Source organism: Fistularia commersonii, chromosome 28 (assembly GCF_037954325.1).
Source record: "Fistularia commersonii isolate RoL2024-O1a breed Wild chromosome 28, RoL_Fcom_v1.0, whole genome shotgun sequence".
Lineage (NCBI taxonomy): Eukaryota > Metazoa > Chordata > Actinopteri > Syngnathiformes > Fistulariidae > Fistularia > Fistularia commersonii.
In genome coordinates, this window is record NC_141311.1 from 6,102,062 (window position 1) to 6,122,015 (window position 19,954).

Below are 19,954 nucleotides of genomic sequence, written 5' to 3' on the forward strand. Positions count from 1 at the left end.
AATAATGGTAGGAGTATGATATATAATGAAGGTCAATAAACACAAATCTAATGAGGGCTAACAGACTATGGAAACGTCTTTGGCTTGTGTTTACGTCAGGTTTTGTTTTGTGTTTTTGTTCAACTTAAAGATGTTAATAATTTTGGACAATCTAAACATCCCTGTTGAATTTATCTTTAAATGCTTTAACCCTGCGTAGTTGGTCAATCAGAAAAGAGGGGCTGCCTGAAAACCAATCTGGAATCCCTGTCTTGATGATCACATCTTGTGCCTGACAGGCATTTATGGAACAGCATGAGTGTCCTCCATAGATCCCGTCGCACCAAAGAGAAAGTGAAACGTACATATACTTTAAAATGTATCCCATGGCATTCACGCTCTTTTTGAGGCAGCACTTATATTTTGTATTTATTGCATAGACTGTATGTTAGTGAAAATGTCTCGCATGGGAAGCCAGAACGTTTTTTGGCGCAGATAAGGTACAGAGCATGAATATAAGCTCTCAAGCACCTTGGAAATATCACTTAAATTTTGATTTTAATTTGCATTATTACTGTTATTTAAAACTACTTGACCCCTGCTGGGATACAAAATAAACCTGAAAGCTAATAGCACAGCCAGCAAAGAAACCTTTGTGGTATTTTGAATAAAGGCCTTCAATTTATTTTATATTTCTTTAACCTTTACTTGGCTGATTGCGCCGAGCCACACTGAGGTGTGATACGATGAAACCTTTTTCTAAATAGCATAAATTGTGCGACACAAGTGAGCCTTTAATGCAGAGTATTGTTGAATAGACTCACAGTGCATCCATTTTCTAGCTTTTATTTGCTTGATGTCCAAGTTTGCTTAAGATGCCTACATTTTTAAGGAATAAGTTTATTATATTGACAGCATTTTTCTTTTGTTAAATTATACATTTTTGGCTATATGATCGATGTTGTTAATGCCCTTCTGGGCTATAATATTTAATTCTTTTAAATAAACCATAGTGTATCGGATACTTTATGATTCTTACTGTGAAAATCCCAGAAGTGAACATTTATTATTTAACATGAATGAAATGTATATAATAAATATCAGAGTGCCTTTATTACTAATGATGTCTGCAGTTAGGCTGTCAAACAAATGTGGGGACACGATCACCAGAATTTTTTTTTTTTATTGTGAAGTCTTGTTTAAATGTCTCATACAATTTCCAGTTTTTTCTGTGCAAATGTGTACAGCGTAAATTGTCTTTACCAGCAATTCTGGCAGCACATTAGGAACCCTGGACCTGTTTCTGCTCAATAGCTAGTATGGTTACCGTTTAAAAGGTATCCGGACAATAAATACTTGCAATAAACCAGCACCTGACTTCTGTCCTTTAATGAACTTTCGCTGTCATTTACTGCCATAGCTTACTCTGCTGTTAGATATCCTATTATGCACTTCTCTCATTCTTTCAATGTTCCCATCCTGTCTATTTTTATGTCCTATCACCAATGCATCATATCAACCTTATGTCTTCTCCCAAGTCCCTGGGTTTAACCAGTGGGCTTGGCAAAAGGCCGCCCACGTTTAGCTTAGATCTGTCTAAGGTTTCTACACAATAAATGGTATTTTTTCCTTGCCACTGTCACCAAGTGCTTACTCATTGGTGGAATGATTGGTTTCTGTAAATAATTTTAGAGGTTGTGGTCCAGATCTGCTTTACATCTAAGAAGTCATGAGACAAACTTGAGTTCTGATTTTGGCACAATATAATGAAATTATTGAATTGACTAGGAAATGATAGAGATTAATTGGTGTCGTCCATAATACCTGAAGTTGGCCAAATGAGGAAAAAATTTCCTTGATGTAGAAAATAGAAAGCATATATATATATATGTATATATATTTTTTTGTATGTATGTATGTGTGTGTGTGTGTGTGTGCATATCTATATCTTCTTCTTTCGTCTTTTCCCGTCAGGGGTCACCACAGCGAGTCAACTTTCTCCATCTAGCCCTATTCTCTGTATCTTCCTCTCTCACACCAACTACCTTCATATCCTCTCTCACTACGTCCATAAATCTTCTCTTTGGTCTTCCTCGAGACCTCTTGCCTGGCAGCTCCAACTCCAGCATCTGTCTACCAATATATTCACCATCCCTCCTCTGTACGTAACCGAACCATCTCAGTCTGGCTTCTCTGACCTTCTCTCCAAAACATCGAACATGTGCCGTCCCTCTGATAGACTCATTCCTAATCCTATCCATCCTGGTCACTCCCAAAAAGAACCTCAACATTTTCATCTCTGCAACCTCTAGTTCTGCCTGCTGACTTTTGGTCATTTTAACAGTTTCTAGTCCATACATCATCGCTGGTCTCACCACTGTCTTGTACACCTTTCCTTTCACTCTGGCTGATGTTCTTCTATCACATAGAACCCCTGACACTTTTCTCCACTCATTCCAACCTGCTTGGACCCGTCTCTTCACCTCTTTTCCACACTCTCCGTTGCTCTGGAATATTGACCCTAACTACCTGAAATCATATATGAAATAAATATATATATATATATATATATATATATATATATATATATATACATATATATATATATATATGTCATATATGTGTGTGTGTGTGGGGGGGGTGTAGGCTTATAAGAAGAAATAAATGTAGGACTTTTCACAGACTGAAGGGGGCACCATTTGTTAACTGGTCGTAGCAGTGATCAACTCACTTTAGAAATCTCTCCCTAGAATCAAGGGAGAGATTTCAACATCTAGGGCCTAGATGTTATATGCAAATCATTAAAAACAAATCCACCTTGAACATTGAAATTATTTTAAAGGGTACCTAGAGGCCTTAATGTTTCAAGTATTCCAATAGTAGTCAGCTCAGGGACCAAACTGAATCAGTTAACTTCACTTTCTTAAGTTATAAAAGGGCATTTTTAACCCTGATCGATGTTGTATTTAAAAGTAATGGTAGTAATTGCTCACAATTAAAACATACTTAAGTGTGAAACAATTGTTTTAGACCCATAACTGGTTTCCTGGACAACCACAACACTGACACAGATTCTCTCAAGGTCTGTGATGTTTACGTAATCCCTTCCAGGCTATTAAGCTCTAATTTCTCAACCAATGTCCTATCAAGCATTAACAGTCAAAAAAAGGCAATACACTCTTATGTCAACTCAAATTTGCCAATTTGGTAAATAAATTGTGTTCAATGAAAAACCTGTGCATGTCTCTGCAGCCGCAAGTGTGAAACCCATGGGACGGCAACATTCATGAGGTGTTCGTGTTGTGGAAAAACATCTGCTCATCTACAGAGGCAATTATGAATTCATTATTTTTCAGATTAATTATGAAAACCTTTATTGTTGCTGAAATGATTTACTCCTGTTTGAGCACAAGTGGAATACTCTCTAATTTCCTCTCTTTATGCAAACATTTATACATATACAGTCTATCAGTAGATACATATATATTTATTGTACATGTACTATATATGTATGTATGTATAAACACATATGTGTGTAAATACACTCATACATGTCCTGCACCAGTTTAACATACTTCTTTGCCACTCCCGACTTCCTCATACAATAACAGAGCTCCTCTCTTGGCACCCTGTCATATGCTTTTTCTAGGTCTACAAAAACACATTGTTGCTCCCTCTGGCCTTCTCTATACTTCTCTATTAGCATTCTCAATGCAAATACTGCATCTGGAGTACTCTTTCTAGGCATGAAGCCGTACTGCTGTTCACAAACGCTGACTTCTGCTCTCAGTCTAGTTTCCACTACTCTTATCCCATAACAGATTGCCCATCCCATTGCACATTCCCATAACTTCATTGTACGACTCATCAACTTTATCCCTCTATCGCTGCCACAATTCTGCACATTCCCTTTATTCTTCAAAATAGGCACCATCACACTTTGTCTGGATTCTTCAGGCATCTTCTCACTCTCTAAGATCCTGTTGAATAATAGAGTCAGAAGATCTACCGCTGCCTCTCCTAGACACTTCCACACCTCCACGGGTATATCATCAGGACCAACTGCTTTCCCAATCTTCACTCGCTTCAATGCCTTCCACAATTCACTTTCCCCAATTTGGGCTACTTTATGGTCTATAATAGTCACGTCTTCTACCCTTGCCTCTCTTTAATTTTCCACATTCATCAGCTCTTCAAAGTACTCTTTCCATCTTCCCATCACTCTTCTAGCATCTGTCAATACATTTTCCCTCTCTATCCTTAACCACTCTGACCTGTTGTACAGGTCAGAGTGATTATATCTCTGTTTTGCCAACCTGTATAGATCATTCTCACCCGTCTTACTATCAAATTGAGCATACAAGTCATTGTACACCCTCTGTTTTGCCTTTGCTACCTCTTTCTTTATCTTACATTGTATCTCCCTGTACTCCTGTCTGTTCTCTTCAGTCCTCTCAGTATCCCACTTTTTCTTTGCTAACGGCTTTCTCTCTATAAACTCCTGCACTTCCTCATTCCACCACCAAGTCTCCTTATCTACTTTCTGTCCAGATGACACACCATGTACTCTTTTACTTGTCTCGCTGATAACACTTGCTGTTGTTGTCCAATGATCTGGAAGCTTACCCTGACCACCCAGACCCTTTCTCAAGTCCTCCCTGAAAACCATACAACACTCATCACTTTTCAGCTTCCACCACTTTGTCCTCTGCTCTGCCTTTGTCCTCTTGATCTTTCTTGTCACCAGAGTCATCCTACAAACCACCATCCTATGCTGTCTGGCTACACTTTCACCCGCAACTACTTTGCAGTCACTGATCTCTTTCAGGTTACCTCATCTATACAGGATGTAGTCTACCTGTGTGCTCCTACCTCTGCTCTTATAAGTTACCCTATGTTTCTGCACCAATTACCACTCTCTCATTCCTGGGGATATTCTGCATCACTTCATCTAACCCATTCCAGAACTTCTCCTTCTCTTCAAATTCACATCCACATAGCCACTAACAACATTGAGCATCACACCTTCAATTTCCAGTTTCAGACTCATAAGTCTATCTGACATTCTTTTCACCTCCAGAACGTTACATTTTTGCACATTACATATATATTACATTTATTGTAAATATGTAGTATGTATGAGGTGGTTAATGGTTCCAAGTACATGATTCAATTCTATCATGGAAGCCTGTTCTTTTTGTGTCTGCATCTGTTTTCCCTCAGGTTCTCCTCCCACAGTCCAAAGACATTATCGGGTTATTGGATTAAATTGCCCAGACATGAATGAGGGATTGAATAGTTGTGTGTCTCTATTGTGGCCCCTGTGATCGACTAGCAAACAGTCCAGCATGAACACCGCCTCCCACCCATTGTTAGTTGAGATAGGCTGAGGCCCCCAGGGATCCTGACTGCAGGGTAAGTGGCATAAATAAATACATAAATAAATGAATAAATGCATGTATATCTATACATACTCAAATTTATACATACAATCATACATTTAGACACTCGTATGTATGTATGTATGTATGTATGTATGTATGTATGTATGTATGGATGGATGGATGGATGTATGGATGTATGGATGGATGGATGGATGATAGATAGATAGATAGATAGATAGATAGATAGATAGATAGATAGATAGATAGATAGATAGATAGATAGATAGATAGATAGATAGACAGATAGATAGATAGATAGATATTCCGATTAAAAAATGTCACCTACATTTTTCTGCACTGGCCTGGGAAAAAATTATTTACTAAAAAAAAGTGAGCTGCATTTTTATCTTTTTCTCCCCCCAAAATGTCACACAGACAAGAAAGAGACGCCAGAGTGATGTGTGATTATGTGATTACAAACTAAACAGCTTGCTCTATTGGTGTTACAGCTCTCCTGTTGTCAAGGCAACTACAAATACACATGTAGGATATTCATTTAAAAGTAATATGTCATGATAATCTCAAAAAAGTACGAATGATATGTGTTTATATATGTTTTAAGTATGTATTTATGATATATCACCGTGTCATTCTTTATTTATTCAGTATTATTTTATTATTATTTATTATTTTCGGTACTTAGTTACAGTTTGTCTGTAAATATGAAAAAGAAACAATGAACTCTTAATACTGAAGCAAGGCAATAGATTTGTCTTTTATTCGAGCTGGTCCAATTAACATCAATCAATATCGACCCCACAGAAAATGGTATGTCACTTTAAAAATAATTTTTCAACAGAAAGTAATTGAAATAAAAGCTAGACCTCACTGAAGGTGTAGCTGTCATGTTTTAGCCCATCACATCCTTTAGGTGATCTGTCATCTATTCCCATCCAGTGCCTGTGCTGCTACTGTAAGCCCCCGATTATTGATCAAGCTTGACCTCGATTTAACCTGCTGTGAACACAATTACAGCATGAAATTTTATATTTTTTTGTTAAATACAGGCTTTTACCCTTGAGGTTGTAAAAGAAGGCCAATACAAACACAAAGAATCACTGAAAGTCTCCAAGTAAAGGAACACCTTTGTTAAAAGATCAAAAACTTGTAGCTTTCAGAATGCTTCTCTCTTGTAAACAAGTGCAGACTCAGTCTCTTGGCGAGCCAGCATAATAGCACAGCGTGGCTTTTAGTGAACTTTCTCTTTCTCTTTCAAAGAGGCAGTGGTCTCTGAGGGATCTACTGATTTGCCTTACTCAATTACACCCTTAGTGGTTTCTGCAGCAAGAAACAGTAGTAGCCAACATGTGTTAAAGGCTGCAAGCGACTATGGTGTGATTGATATTTATAATACTGTGAGAGAATTCCATATCTGCCTTGCTTGGAAGTAAATTGTGATGCTTTGAATTATCTTTTCCCTTGGTACCAGAATCCTGTTGCCTGTGTGACAAGATAAAGATGAAAACGGTGGTTGCCTCCCACATCCAAGGGGATTCACTCCTGCTGAATAGAGATGTCAGATGTTTTTAGTCTGATTGCATCATTAATTCTTGCAGATGAATAGATCTCACTTAATTTAGTATTGAATAAAAAAGTCAGACAAAAAGAGCATTCCACTGAAAATATTTTATTTTGGTGAAATTGAATATCAGATATGGTATTCCTTAGCACTAATAAATATGTCATGTCTATATGATCATATAGATAGAGATATGATCATATATATATATATATATATTATATTATATTTGGAAAGTTCAAATAATGAAAGAGGACAAACAGAGATTCCTTTATTATAGATAAGTAATAGAGACTATAACAGTTATAAAACATAAAAGTAATTGTCAGTGCAAGGGAATTGCACACATATGTGAGCACACAATGAGGCATTGGGACATTTATATATTTTTTCTGTTTCATATTTATCAGTCTGAGGTAGGACACGATATACATCCAAACAGAGACGAATTTATAATTAGAATCTGCTTTTGTTTTCAGAGTTTAATGTATATTTTCAATATGAACACTGAGAATAATTCTACATTCTTTAAAGTTGAAACTACATGAAATACGCAAAATATATACATTTTGAAATACATAACTATTAAACACTTAAACAACTCATTGTGCTGATTCAAACACATTCAATTAAGTACTTCAAACCAATCAACAATGAGAAACATGCCGTAATTAGTCTATACATAAAGCAAACATCTGCTATTTTAATGTGTCAGAACATACTTTGCCCTTAATATTTAATTAACACTATGAAATGTAATAAACCCTTAAAGTCATCAACTGCTTTATACACAGCCCCGTCCAAATGCTTGTATCCTTGCATACACCTTTGAACTCTGACAGGAAACTGAAAAATAATTTCTATTTAGATTTCCAAAAAAACATATTTCACATCATTCTATCACAGAATATAAACATATATAGTGAAGAGACCAAAGAGCATCTGCATGCAAGATAAAACTCAAGCAGACCAAAGAGACTGAGTTTCACTTGGAAAGATGATTTTGAAAGGAAGAAAAAAGGATTTAGAGCAATCAGTCAGAAGGACTGCGATGAAATGATGACACAAAACCTGATCCTCTTTGTTGAGGATCTAAGGTACACAAATAAAATCAGCTGTCATAGTTGGACACCCCATACAACACTTATAAAAGAGTTACAGCAAGGACACATTATCTGCTACTGGCAAAGTGATAAAGACATTTGACCTGTCAAAGGAAAGGAAATTATAAATGGATGTCAAAGTGCAAGCCATGATTAAGGCAAAGGGTGCAAACAGGATATCCCAAGAGATTACAGACCCCTCTGACTCAAGGTATTGAAAACTGGACTGAAACACACCTTTTTGGCAGCAGGCTCCCTCTTGGACATGATATAATTATAGAATTAATCTGTACTTAGATCCATCAATTAGTTCCTTGTTTGCTAATAAAATATATCTGCATGATAACAGAGTTTATTTTTTCAAACCTTTTTTACATGTTCTTTTTAGTTATATGTAAGGCAAAGCTTAATCCGGAAGCCACAGACTCTGGGTCTAGTAAACACACAGCAGTGAGGCCATTAAGCATTTATGAGGTTCTAATGTGTTTTGGAGGCTTCTGCCAGATTGGGGACTTTGATTTCCTGCTTTGTGACTCCCCTGGTTGATTACTGGTCAAGTTTGCCTTTGAAAGGGCGAATTGAGAGTCACCGTGGCTTCTCTTGGCTCGACAATCCGTCTGTTCATCATTTCACATTCATTCTGCCGTACGTGCTCCTCGTTCATCTGAGATACCTCTGTGGAGCCGGCTTCGAAGCCCGGCACAGTGTTGGCAACGTGAACCACGTGGACCTTGTTTCTCCCGTTTTTACTGAGGATGCAGCTGAACACCTTCTTAAAGCCTTTCCGAAAGTGCTTGGATACCAGAGCGTAGACGATAGGGTTTACGCAAGAGTTAGCGTACGCCATGCAGTGGGAGAGAAGCCTGAAGGCGTACGTAGTCTGATTGAAAGGAAAGTCTCCGTAGAGGTAACACAGGATCACCACATGGTAGGGCAGCCAGCATATGCAGAAGAGCACTGTGACGATGATGATCATCTTGGTCACTTTGCGTTTAGCCCTCTTGGATTCAGACATGCCGTCCAGGGGATCGACAGCCGTCCACAGGTATTTGATGGTCCGAGTGTACGAGAGGCTAACGATCAAGACGGGAATAACGTAGCCAAAGAGGAAGGTGCACGTGTCCAGCATTTTGCGGTTCTGCTCCTCCCAGCCGGGAATGCAAACTGTACTGTTGTCATACTCAATCAGGTCGTAGTAGCTGAGATAGGGACCAGCAAAGACCAAGGATAGGCCCCAGATGATGACCATGGCAACCACTGCATTGCAAGGGGTTCTCAGCTCCCTTGAGCGGAGTGGATAGCGAATAGCCAGGTATCTGAAGAAGAGAGAGCGTTCATAAAAAAAAGGAACTCCAGCAAATCCAAATAGCCATAACAAACATCAAAATATTAAATGTTATTCACCCTTCAACTGCTATACTGTGTGATCCAGTCTTCAGATGGTGCCAATATGTCTCTTAATGGTGTAGTGTAAATAATAGCTAATGCTGAAAGACAGCCAGCCAGCAACACCCGGAAAAGGTAACAAAAACTGAAAAAGGCTTGTTCTCAATGAATCTCAAAATCACATTTTTCATATAACTGTCTGAAAATTACACGAGACTGGAGTGGTGACTTTAAAACCGTGGGGAAGCAGAAGAAGACAAATATATCAGTTTGGTTTGGGATGGACTTCAAAATAACCAGCTCTTTCTTTTTTCAAGGGAATAGTTAAATGTCAAAGGATGTTCTACTTTTTTGCTCAGCCTATTCTAAACCGGAATGGGCTCAATTTTACTTTATGAAACATTGAAGATTGACTTGTATTCTGCACTTGGGAAATAGCATTCCACTTGTCTCATCCCTCATCTCCCTCCATCCCCCCATCCTCAGTTATCTCCTGCTGCTCAAATCTGTGGATGATCAGTTTTAATTAAAAAAAAAAAAAATAGACCGCAATCAAATGCAAGTTAAATGCAGCAAAAATAAATTAAGCTTTCTTACTTGTGTGTGAAAACTTTTCTTTCTCAAATTAAAGAAGTTGGCATGGATTTACTCCTCCTATTTTTTTTTTCCCCAGGTAGCATTATTTCAGAATCAGATAATGATGCATTTTTGATGGTACAAAAAAACAACAGCTTTGTTGTGCATCAGAGCTTTCTTTGAGCTCTGATGGAGTTCTACAGTCCTTTGAATTGCTTTTATGTTGATCGTGCAGGTGAAAGATTATAATAGCTGCTTCTATCAACAGGGGGATCTGCCACCTCCACATTCACTGTCCTAACTGCCAGGGTTCACACCGAGGAACATATCCCATCATAATCCCTTTATATTGTTACAAATAAAAACAAATGGAAAATATGACACATTATCTGAACCTCATTTTTGATTTTACTCATGTGCTTTTATCAATAGAGGCTGATTCTAAATGCATTGCTTGGATAAATGATTGTAAATTTATTGTGTGCCTACATAGACAGCACAATGGTGTGTATATTTTTTACAAGAAGCCATTTATTTTTTACGCCTTGAATGAATACAGAACACCACCACAAAGAGATATGACCTTTTTCATCTGTCTGTGGCCTAGAAAGTTATATTTAGTGTGGCTGATGTGTTTTCCGAAGAAAAGGGACAGTTGCTATTTTACTGCTTCTTTTGCCCAAAGGCAAATGTAGCAAACAAACCTGTTTATCCATACTTGCCCCGATGCCCAACACCTGAGATTTCTGTCGAGAAACATTCCCTCCGCTCTATGAAACATCACCGGATGTGGACAAAAACATCTTTGTTCAAAGGACAACAGGATAACTTAATAAAGTAGAAGCAGTCATTGTATCTTGAACATGCAGACCTTTAGTGTTTTTTGAAGATACTCCAGCTTCAGATTAAGTATCATTAGCTTTATTTTACATCTGATACTTCTCCACTTTCTTAGATGATATGCCTTTTTAACAGAATAAGAGCAGAAACATACTGATATTTCTGTTTAGTTGCTTATCTTTTTTGATATAATCCTGTAAGTTTCTACTCAGACAGAAAGCCCTTGTCAGGGCATGAAGGTTTTTTTATATCTAACCCGATCAATCTTGAATGTCAGTTCGTTCTTGCATTCATACCTCAAGGTGCATTACATGTTGGTTTATAAAGACATGGGTTTTTGTAGCCTTTTTGAGTACCATTTATTGTGTATACAGTACACCCCCTATATATGCAGTGTCTGGGAGCATTGTCCAATAAAGGAGCTTCTCTACTAAGTCCTTGGGCTCTCTCTTTCACAGGTTCCCATAGGACGTGGCTTGATCGAACTTACTAAACTGAACTAGACTTATTACTCTATTATTTCAACAGTGAATATGAATGCTAAATAGTCTCAACTTGAATAACGCTTTCAGACCTTGCCGTTTCAAAGCACTTGTCTCTCGATATCAATTATCCACAAATTATCCACATAATTGTCAGCGCTACTGCTATCATTTGACACTTTCTTTCAATTGTTTTCTCCAGACCGGTCGAGACGGCCTACTCTATATGTAAAGTGGCAGTTGTGATTGGATGTTATCCAACTAAAATCTGATTTCAAGCAAGAGGTAAGATACTGTTCCCAGGCCTCTGGTTAAGAGACCTGGAATTGATAATAACACATTACTCCCATGAGGGGGTGAAAGGGACATTTTTTTTTATTTCTCTATATAAGTGCTGTCACTTTCGCAGGAAACATTTTCCTTAAAATCACAGAAGCACCTCCAAAGAGTAGAGAACACTGACTTTGGATTAAAAGTGGATGCTGTTGCTGCTGCTCATCCATGCTGAACTGTGACCTCAGTCCCACTGGGTTTGCTGGAGTAAAGTGCACAGTCTGAGATGCAGCTTTTCTACCTCCAGCCGAGGAACTGGGCAGAGAAGTGGGAGAAATTCATTACCCTCCCAAGTCAAATGTCCCTTCTCTTTTCCTCACTAATTAGAAATCGTCTGACTGGGAAACTGAAAGAAATCTATAAAGTTCTCAAAAGAGTAAACAGAGGCAGTTCAAGCCGGGGGTGGGAGGTGGGAGGGGGTCAGCCGCACTCAGTCCATATTGACTGATCTAAAACTGTTACCCAATGTAAAATGATAGCTTGAAGCTAATGCTATGAGGGATATAATTTTCATGTGTGAATAATGCTTGGTTCTTACACAAGATTTAGAATTTTAGGATGCATATCTTTGGATGGGGTGGCACTGCAGCACAATGGTTAGCGCTTTGGCCTCACAGCATCAAAAACCCTGGTTCGATTCAGACAAGGGGGTCTTTCTGTGTGGAGTTTGTATGTTCAGCTTGTGTCTGCATGGGTTTCCACCCACAGTCCAAAAAACATGCAGCAGGTTATTGGCCCGAATGAGTGAGTGAATTAATGGTAGTCTGTCTGTGGCCTTGCAATTGACTGGTAATCGGTCCAGGGTGTACCCCACCTCTTACCCGATGACAGCAGGGATAAGACCCAGCATCCCACTGAGTGCAGGATCAGCGGCAGATGATGGATGGTTGGATGCATATCTTTGTATGGTGTCGTAGGTCACGTGCAGCACGGAAAGTTATATAACTGCAGTGAAAACAACGCTAACGCTTTTATATTGTTTGGCTAAAATCACTACATTTTCTTCAATCAATTACACTTCATCAAATTACCAGGTTGTGCTCTCCGGAGCACTGTTACATTCTGCCTTTTATTGATTCTGACTTACGGATGTATTTATTCATTCATGAATAAATGATTTGGGCCTTTAAATGATTGAATCAGTCATTAATTTAAAACACTTTCTCAAGTGGTGGCTGGGAATATACCCCCTCTGCTTTAAAAAGCTCGATAGAATAAATTATCATGTGGAAAGCGTCCACAATTTCCTTTATACTACCATTTACACAACAGTAAATTGTCAAAATATACTAGCAGAAACACTAGTTTGCAATATTAGTGTTTATGGTATATCAGTATATTTTCAGAGCAATTTTTGGTGCAGGTCACCATTTTCGATCTTGACTACTGGTGTCAATCACAATCCAGTCAACAAATGAACTAAGAGCATACCAGCATGATTAAGAGGCACATCAAGGTTGGGGGGGAAATGCATTTAACATACACTGTTCACATATAAGAGTATTTGGAGTTAGTTTGTGATGACCAACCAATAGCAGATGCCCATACAAACTTTCTTCATCCATCAAATGAAGAAAATTAATTGTTTTTTTTCTTCTTCTTTTTCAGTGTCATGATTGAGATCAAGTTAATACTAGTCTGGTCTGGCTTCGTTTGGGCACAATAATATGAGGTAATGTTTTCATATAACAGATAAACAATTATTTTAAGACCATTATCTCCGTTATAATGATTATGATAACTGTTGAATGGCAGCCTTTTTGATAAAGGTATCATAACCTATGCAATAACAAATTTGTCCATGTGTCTCAGAGCCATTGGTTATATCCATATGAATTGAATCACTATTTATTCCTAAAGTGTGGGTTCTTTGAATCTCCATGATTGTATTACCTCATTCAGGCCCCACCCACCCAGGATTCATCTGATGGGGAAGAACAAGCTTTGACATATTAACTCCACAGGATAACACATTTGGCTACATGACAAAGCCGTAGATACGAGTCCCTTAAGTTTGGAAGACAATAACCTGATTCAAGTTTCAGATTGAAATATAATAAGGGAATCATGTAGTATGGAAGAAGCTGGAGTGTGTTCACAAACTGAAACCTTCAAATGAAACCAGGTTGCATACAAGGATAAATGGGATGCCATCACAATGCGAGATAAAAAGATATACTTATATCTCAACTGTTGCTGGCATCTACTAAATATTCAATTCTGCAGTGACTCTGTTCCCATATCTTTGTTTCCAATGATAAACCCGATAGGCACATTAAACTCCAATCATATTTGAATTGAACTCTGCAGGCTGCATTTGCACTTTATAAATTTTAGTGGTTATTATAGGAAGTTGCAATATGGAAAGGCGCTCATGTCAATCTGACATATAACAAGGCTAGTGTTCACCGAGGTTCCTCGGCTTCATGTCATGAAAGTTGAATACATGGGCTGCTGCTGTCTGACATTGTGTTTTTTCACTCCAACTTGTTGACAACACATTTTTTTTTAAGATCTGAAATCCACTCTGCGGTTCATGTATTACTTGATAAACGTCTAGACTCTCGTCAGCTGCTGAAGTCTCGCACCACCGAATCTGCGGAGGCGAGATGTTTTTGTAATTTTTGAACAATTTTACAGCTGGCACATTGTGTTGTTCCTTCTTAATAGCTTAATATGACAAGCTGGTAGGCAACTCTTGGATTTTCTCTTCAGTGATTAGCATGTGATTAACTTACCTGTCAACAGATACAGCAGCCAAGGTGAAGCTGCTGGCATACATGGTGAGGTTGATGAAGAAGTGGACCACTTTGCACATGAAGGACCCAAACACCCAGCCCTCCAGAGAGTAGATAGTGGCTTGGAAAGGGACGCAGAAGATGATGAAGAAGAAATCAGCCACACTCAGGTTGAGTATGAACAGATTTGTGGTGTTGTATCCGACCTGTCCGCTCCGCAGCAGCACGGCGAGCACCAGGCTGTTCCCCACGGTGCCCAGCAGGAAGATGAGAGAAAAGACCACCGACACGATCACGCTGGTGGGGTTCAGCTGGTAGCTCTCTGACACATTCAGATGGACCACTGCCTTGCTGAAATCCTCAAAATCAGACATTTTGCACCACTGAAATAGTAAAAGAAAGCAGAAATTCCTGCGTCAACATGAATTTCATCATCACACTAGAGGATATGATCGTTTTTTCCCCCTTTCATTTCCTAAATCAGTTATAGAGGAATGTTTCTTCCATTTTTCATAAACTAAAAGCTTCTATGATACTGATGGAGTTAGTTTATCAGTGCATTAGACTTGTTTTTGTTTCTTTTTTAAACATTGTGAGGCAGGCAAATTTATGTATCAATAATAAATGAGAAAAATACCTAAACTTGCCTGTCTGCAAAAGGATCTCAAGAATATTTACATACTGCATGTATGCAGACTGTACCTCTATGTTTCTCTGGTCTGATATTATGAAGGCATTCAAAGTACATACAGTTCGTACAGAATAATTCAAATTCAAAGTCAATAAGTTGCAAAGTTGTTTTCCACAACAAGCAGACAAAGACAGTGAAGGTCTCTTTTAAGTGAGGAGAAAAGAATTTCTGCCATTTATTACTGTAATATACCACGGCAATTAGTTTGTCATCACATCTAAAATCAGGGATTTCCAGGTAAGCGGACAAAGCCTCTCGCGGCAGAGCATTCATCTTCTCTCTCCTATAATCCATGGAACTGGTTCTCAGATCCAGAGTCTCATTATTCTCACCTAGGATTCCTTCACTGGAGAGACACTTTTAGCCCTCCAGACCTTGTGAGTGGCCATCCTGCCGAGGCAAGTTTGACAGCAGTGATATTTCTGCCAATCTCTGCCAAATAATAACCTGCTTTCAGGGTGTGTGACGTCCTTAGTTGTTCTGTCTTTTTGTTCATTGACGTCAACGGGGACTCTTGGGGCTTATTTCGAGGCAATTTTTGGATGAGTAATACCAAATTGGGTATTTAAATGAGGGCCTGCTGATGGCAAAGACAGACAGTCACAGAGAGGACTCATATAGATGCATTACATTTTATTCAAGCCCATCTGTCAGAGCAGAACCACATCTAAGGAGCAGGGAAAAGCATCAATATCATAGTTGTTTCCAATCTGTTTCCATGATATATTACAATCTTATCAGAAAAATAAAAGCAACAGACTGACCAGATATCAGACACGTATTCATTTCCATTTCTACAACACAAGATGTGTCGATGAAGATGGATGCGGAGAGATTATAAGAATGATCAGAATTTCAAGGGAGGGTTTCGAGAGAACTCCTCCATAACGGCTCTGAGGCAACAATGAGGTTGGATGGCCGCGGCATCAAGTCGAGTGGTTTTCAATTAGCTCTTCTAATTTGAAAACAGGGAAAGTCAACTGTTTTCTGGCACTTGGACTTCCTGGCAGCACGTATTCTGGAATAGCAGGTAAAGAGACAATCTGGTACAGAAAACATCGATAGCGCAAAGTGTCACTTGGCCTCATCTTATGAGCCACTTTATATAGCAACCTTTGTGTTTTGTCCAATTCATTAAACTTAGGAAAATGCTATAATATAATTTGATTACCTTAAAATTGCAATATGTATCAATCTAATATTCATATAAAACAACAGTCTTGTGTTGAAAGAATTGTCTTAAAACCAGAAAAAAAAGTTGATTTAGTCACAGTGTCCCTACAACTGATGAACCACAATTAGAATCAGAACCAGAATCAGAATCAAATGAAGAAATCATATACCTCATGGTTTTATAAGAAGAAGAGCAAGCAAAATCCTGATAAATGCAAATTGACTTCATTTAAATGATTGAAATGTCAAAATGTAGTCTTATTTTCAGATATTTTTTTACACATTTTAATCACTGTGAGCCACAATGGGAAATATGGAACATCATGAAACATTCATGTTGTTTTCATTGACTTTGCCCGTGCAGTAGTCATTAACATGGCCTCGAGCTCGGGGACCAGCTAATTATGAAAGATATAAGAGGAGATAATGAAATCCACTAAATCTAGTGGGCACTGCAGACAAATTTGTCTCATCGGGATTTTTCAGGGTGAGGCTGCAAGCTCTTTCCACAGATGCACACAACAGGAAAGTTCAGAGCAGGATGTTCTGCCATAGTAGACTGAGGTTATTTGGCATCTGTAGGGAGTTCCTTAAGACCGTCTACTAGTCCATGGTAACCAGCACACTATTCTGCTCTATAGTGTGCTGGTGGGGAGGTGCCAGGACCAGTGAGGTCAACAGGCTCAACAAGCTATTGAGGAAAGCCCGCTCGGTGGTGAAGCTGAACCTGGATCGTCTCCAATCGGTGAGAATGGGGAGGATAAAGGACAAACTGGGAGCTATCCTGGACAATCCTTCCCACCCCCTGAACAATGAGCTGTGGCTGATGGGCAGCTCTTTCAGCCAACGGTTCATCCCATCTTGGTGCAGAACTGAACATTTCGACGCTCCTTTGCGCCCATGCCCATCAAACTCGATAACAGCCGTCTGGACGACACACGACTCTGATCGGCAAGAGGTGCATCTGTGCTACCACAACCTCACTACCTCACCGCATTCACTAGCTCACACATTCACCTGTCATGCCCTAACTCTTTATCCTTATTGGTCCTAGCTCACTAGCATCCTGCCTATTTTTGTTTATTTATTTTATTCCTGTCATTGCTATTGTCAATCTGTTTATGGTTGTCGTTCAGTTTTGGTTGTCTGCTTTTGCTCCCCGCTTTTTTTTTCCCATTCTGTCGTCCATTCTTATCGTCGATCTTGTTGCTGTTGTTGCTCTCTCTGTCATTTATCATTTATCTGCATTTTTTTTTTGCTATTTTCTCTTTTGCTATTATCTGATTGTCTTCTAATTGCCTATTTATATTTATATTCATATTTATTGATGCTTATAAACGGTACGCTGCTGTGACAAAATAATTTGCCCTACGGGGATCAATAAAGTTTATCTTATCTTATCTTTAGCCCACTAGGAAAGAAATAGAGGATAGATATTAATTTTCTAGGTACAGCAAGATACCACAGATTAGACTCCAGACTGTCAAGAACATTAGCAAAAATAACAGGGGGATCAGAGAAACAACAGGCTTAAGTTTACAAGAGAACTCACCTTGGCAGGTTGTTGAAGAGGCAGACTTCGGTGGAGTTTAACGTGACGGTTGAGCGGTCATCATTATAAATGTTGGAAATCAAACAGTTACTGTTAAAACAGCAGAGCCAGAGGGGGAGGGTAGGAATATATTAGTGCAAGCCGGACTCTCTGGGGAAGCATCCTCATTTTTTTGACAGGGAATTCCAGATCAGAAATGATGAGGAGGCAAAGATATAGCAGACATACACACATACACACCATGTATTTAGCTTTTATTTTTTTATCCACATGCTGCTGACCTGGAATAGAATTCAGGTTGTGACATTTTCTCCAGTAAATTTTTCAAGGGAAGCTGAAGCTAAACTTTAGACGAGAGATAAAAATCCTTCCATACTGTAATCACGACATCATTGAAAAAAAATGTGTGTGATGATCTTGCACTGAAGAGGGGCCGCTAAATACCCCAGTTCAGTACAAACACTGGAATCAGCATGCATTTTAGAGAGGAGAACAGTGTGCTAGACCTACCGGGATGATGACGATGATGATGATGATGATGAGAGGACAGCATCCAAAGCCTCAAAGCGCTGCTCAGATCAGAAACACCACCCCCGGACCTGCTCCGTAAAGATGCCCATGGCCTGAACACTGAATCCTCTCCTCTTTCACTCTGCATTTCAGCCTGCCTTTGTTGCTGCTATCTTACTCTTCCCCCCCCACCTCCCTCCTCCCTTCGCTTGGTGAGAACTCCTCCTCCACATACACTTTAATGTTCACACTTCACTGCAGAAGGGGATTGCGGAGCAAAGGCATGGCAGGAGGCTGCAGATCTCGGCGATCCATTCACGGTCAGAATGTAATCGGATGTCTCACAATCGACAGACGCTCTAAAGGGTCTGGGCTTTGCACCAGGACCAGCCTGACTCCTAATGAGGAGGTGACCCACACATCTGCATTCATCTTTCGCATGTCGTGGTGACACAGAGAGGGAAAATCGCTGCCTGTCAAGAGGGAGCAAAATTCAATTTAGTCGATCAATTATTTTCGGTGTGCGGTGGGGGTGGTGGTGGGGGCTTGGGATAACTATATCATTCTTACCGACTGTTGTTAGCTTCAATTAGTAAGTTATATTTGCACAGTGTCTGATTTTTAAAATGAGTGCACAGCATCAAGGTGTGGGATGTCTAATATTACCAATATCCTGCTCCCCAAGTCACGATACTCAATCAGCACAGCAAATTTACAGACTTCAGACTTCAGACCTTACAGACTTCAAAATCACCATGGCCATAATGTAAATTTCTTTTCATTTTCAGATGCTTACCCTGACAACAGCAACAGATTCATCACTTGGATCAACTCTTCTTTTTTATATTTACTAAGAGACTCAATTTAGAAATAAAAAAGTCTATGTATTCATCAGTACATAAAAATGTCCATAGCCAGAGAACATTTTTTAGGTTTTGGCAGCAAAGATGTACAGGGATTTTCAAAGAATTCAAAGAATTAAAGAAGAATCAGAGTCACTGTCTGAACTCCAGACATTAAAAACATTGATTTTGATTTTCATTTAATTTATTGAATCTTTCAGAATTCAAAAAAACACTGATTTCAAAAAAGAGAGTTTGTGTTGATATGATAAAAACAAGTGACTATGATGATGCCTCAGTGATAGGAAAATGTGATGAGATAAAGAAACTCTTGAGGATAATCCTATTTCTTTTGGTAATTGTACTTTGAATTTTCCAAAAAATATTTGCGTGTGGAAGAGAAGAGGTGTTTTTGCTCCAGAGAGGCCCTCACAGCTGAACACCAGCTGATGAAGAGAGGAATAGGTTTTCTCCTAATTTATTTACCCAGTGCTTCAACTGTAAACTCAAAATGAATCATTCAAGCTCTTGGGCATGATCACCATCTCCAGCCTACTCAAGACAGTGTAGTAAATACTTTGTTTTTCTCCCTGTAGATGCAGAACTGGCTCAGAGTCCTGATTCAACTAAGAATTAATAGGAAGTTTCATGTCTGACACATTCATCTTTCCTCCGGGTTCCAACACGAGCCCTGATATTGTGTCTCATCAGCTCCAAGCCATCATCCGTTCAACTGCATGATATTGCTCATACAAACCGAACAATGTTTTGACGTCATGTTTACAC

At 38.9% G+C, this 19,954-nt stretch overlaps 1 protein-coding gene and 1 pseudogene across 1 annotated transcript; both read right to left on the reverse strand.

The window, feature by feature from the left end:
- Positions 1 to 1,949: 1,949 nt before the first annotated feature.
- On the reverse strand, positions 1,950 to 4,732 carry LOC147217342 (uncharacterized; annotated as a pseudogene).
- A 2,307-nt stretch (positions 4,733 to 7,039) lies between these two features.
- Positions 7,040 to 18,483, reverse strand: galr2b (galanin receptor 2b). The gene is made up of 4 exons (XM_086176243.1): positions 18,327 to 18,483; positions 17,817 to 17,906; positions 14,401 to 14,783; positions 7,040 to 9,361 (listed from the first exon to the last, which is right to left on the reverse strand). The coding sequence occupies exons 3-4, from the start codon at positions 14,772 to 14,774 to the stop codon at positions 8,599 to 8,601; spliced, it is 1,137 nt and encodes a 378-aa protein (XP_086032369.1). The 5' UTR covers positions 14,775 to 14,783; positions 17,817 to 17,906; positions 18,327 to 18,483; the 3' UTR covers positions 7,040 to 8,598.
- Positions 18,484 to 19,954: the final 1,471 nt, after the last annotated feature.

Bases quoted from the DNA above. Each gene is read 5' to 3' on its own strand.
- galr2b (XM_086176243.1), bottom strand. From the start codon at position 14,774: ATGTCTGATTTTGAGGATTTCAGCAAGGCAGTGGTCCATCTGAATGTG. The intron at 9,362-14,400 runs GTAAGTTAATCA...TCTCTTCTTCAG, and splicing joins GCTGCTGTATCTGTTGACAG to ATACCTGGCTATTCGCTATC.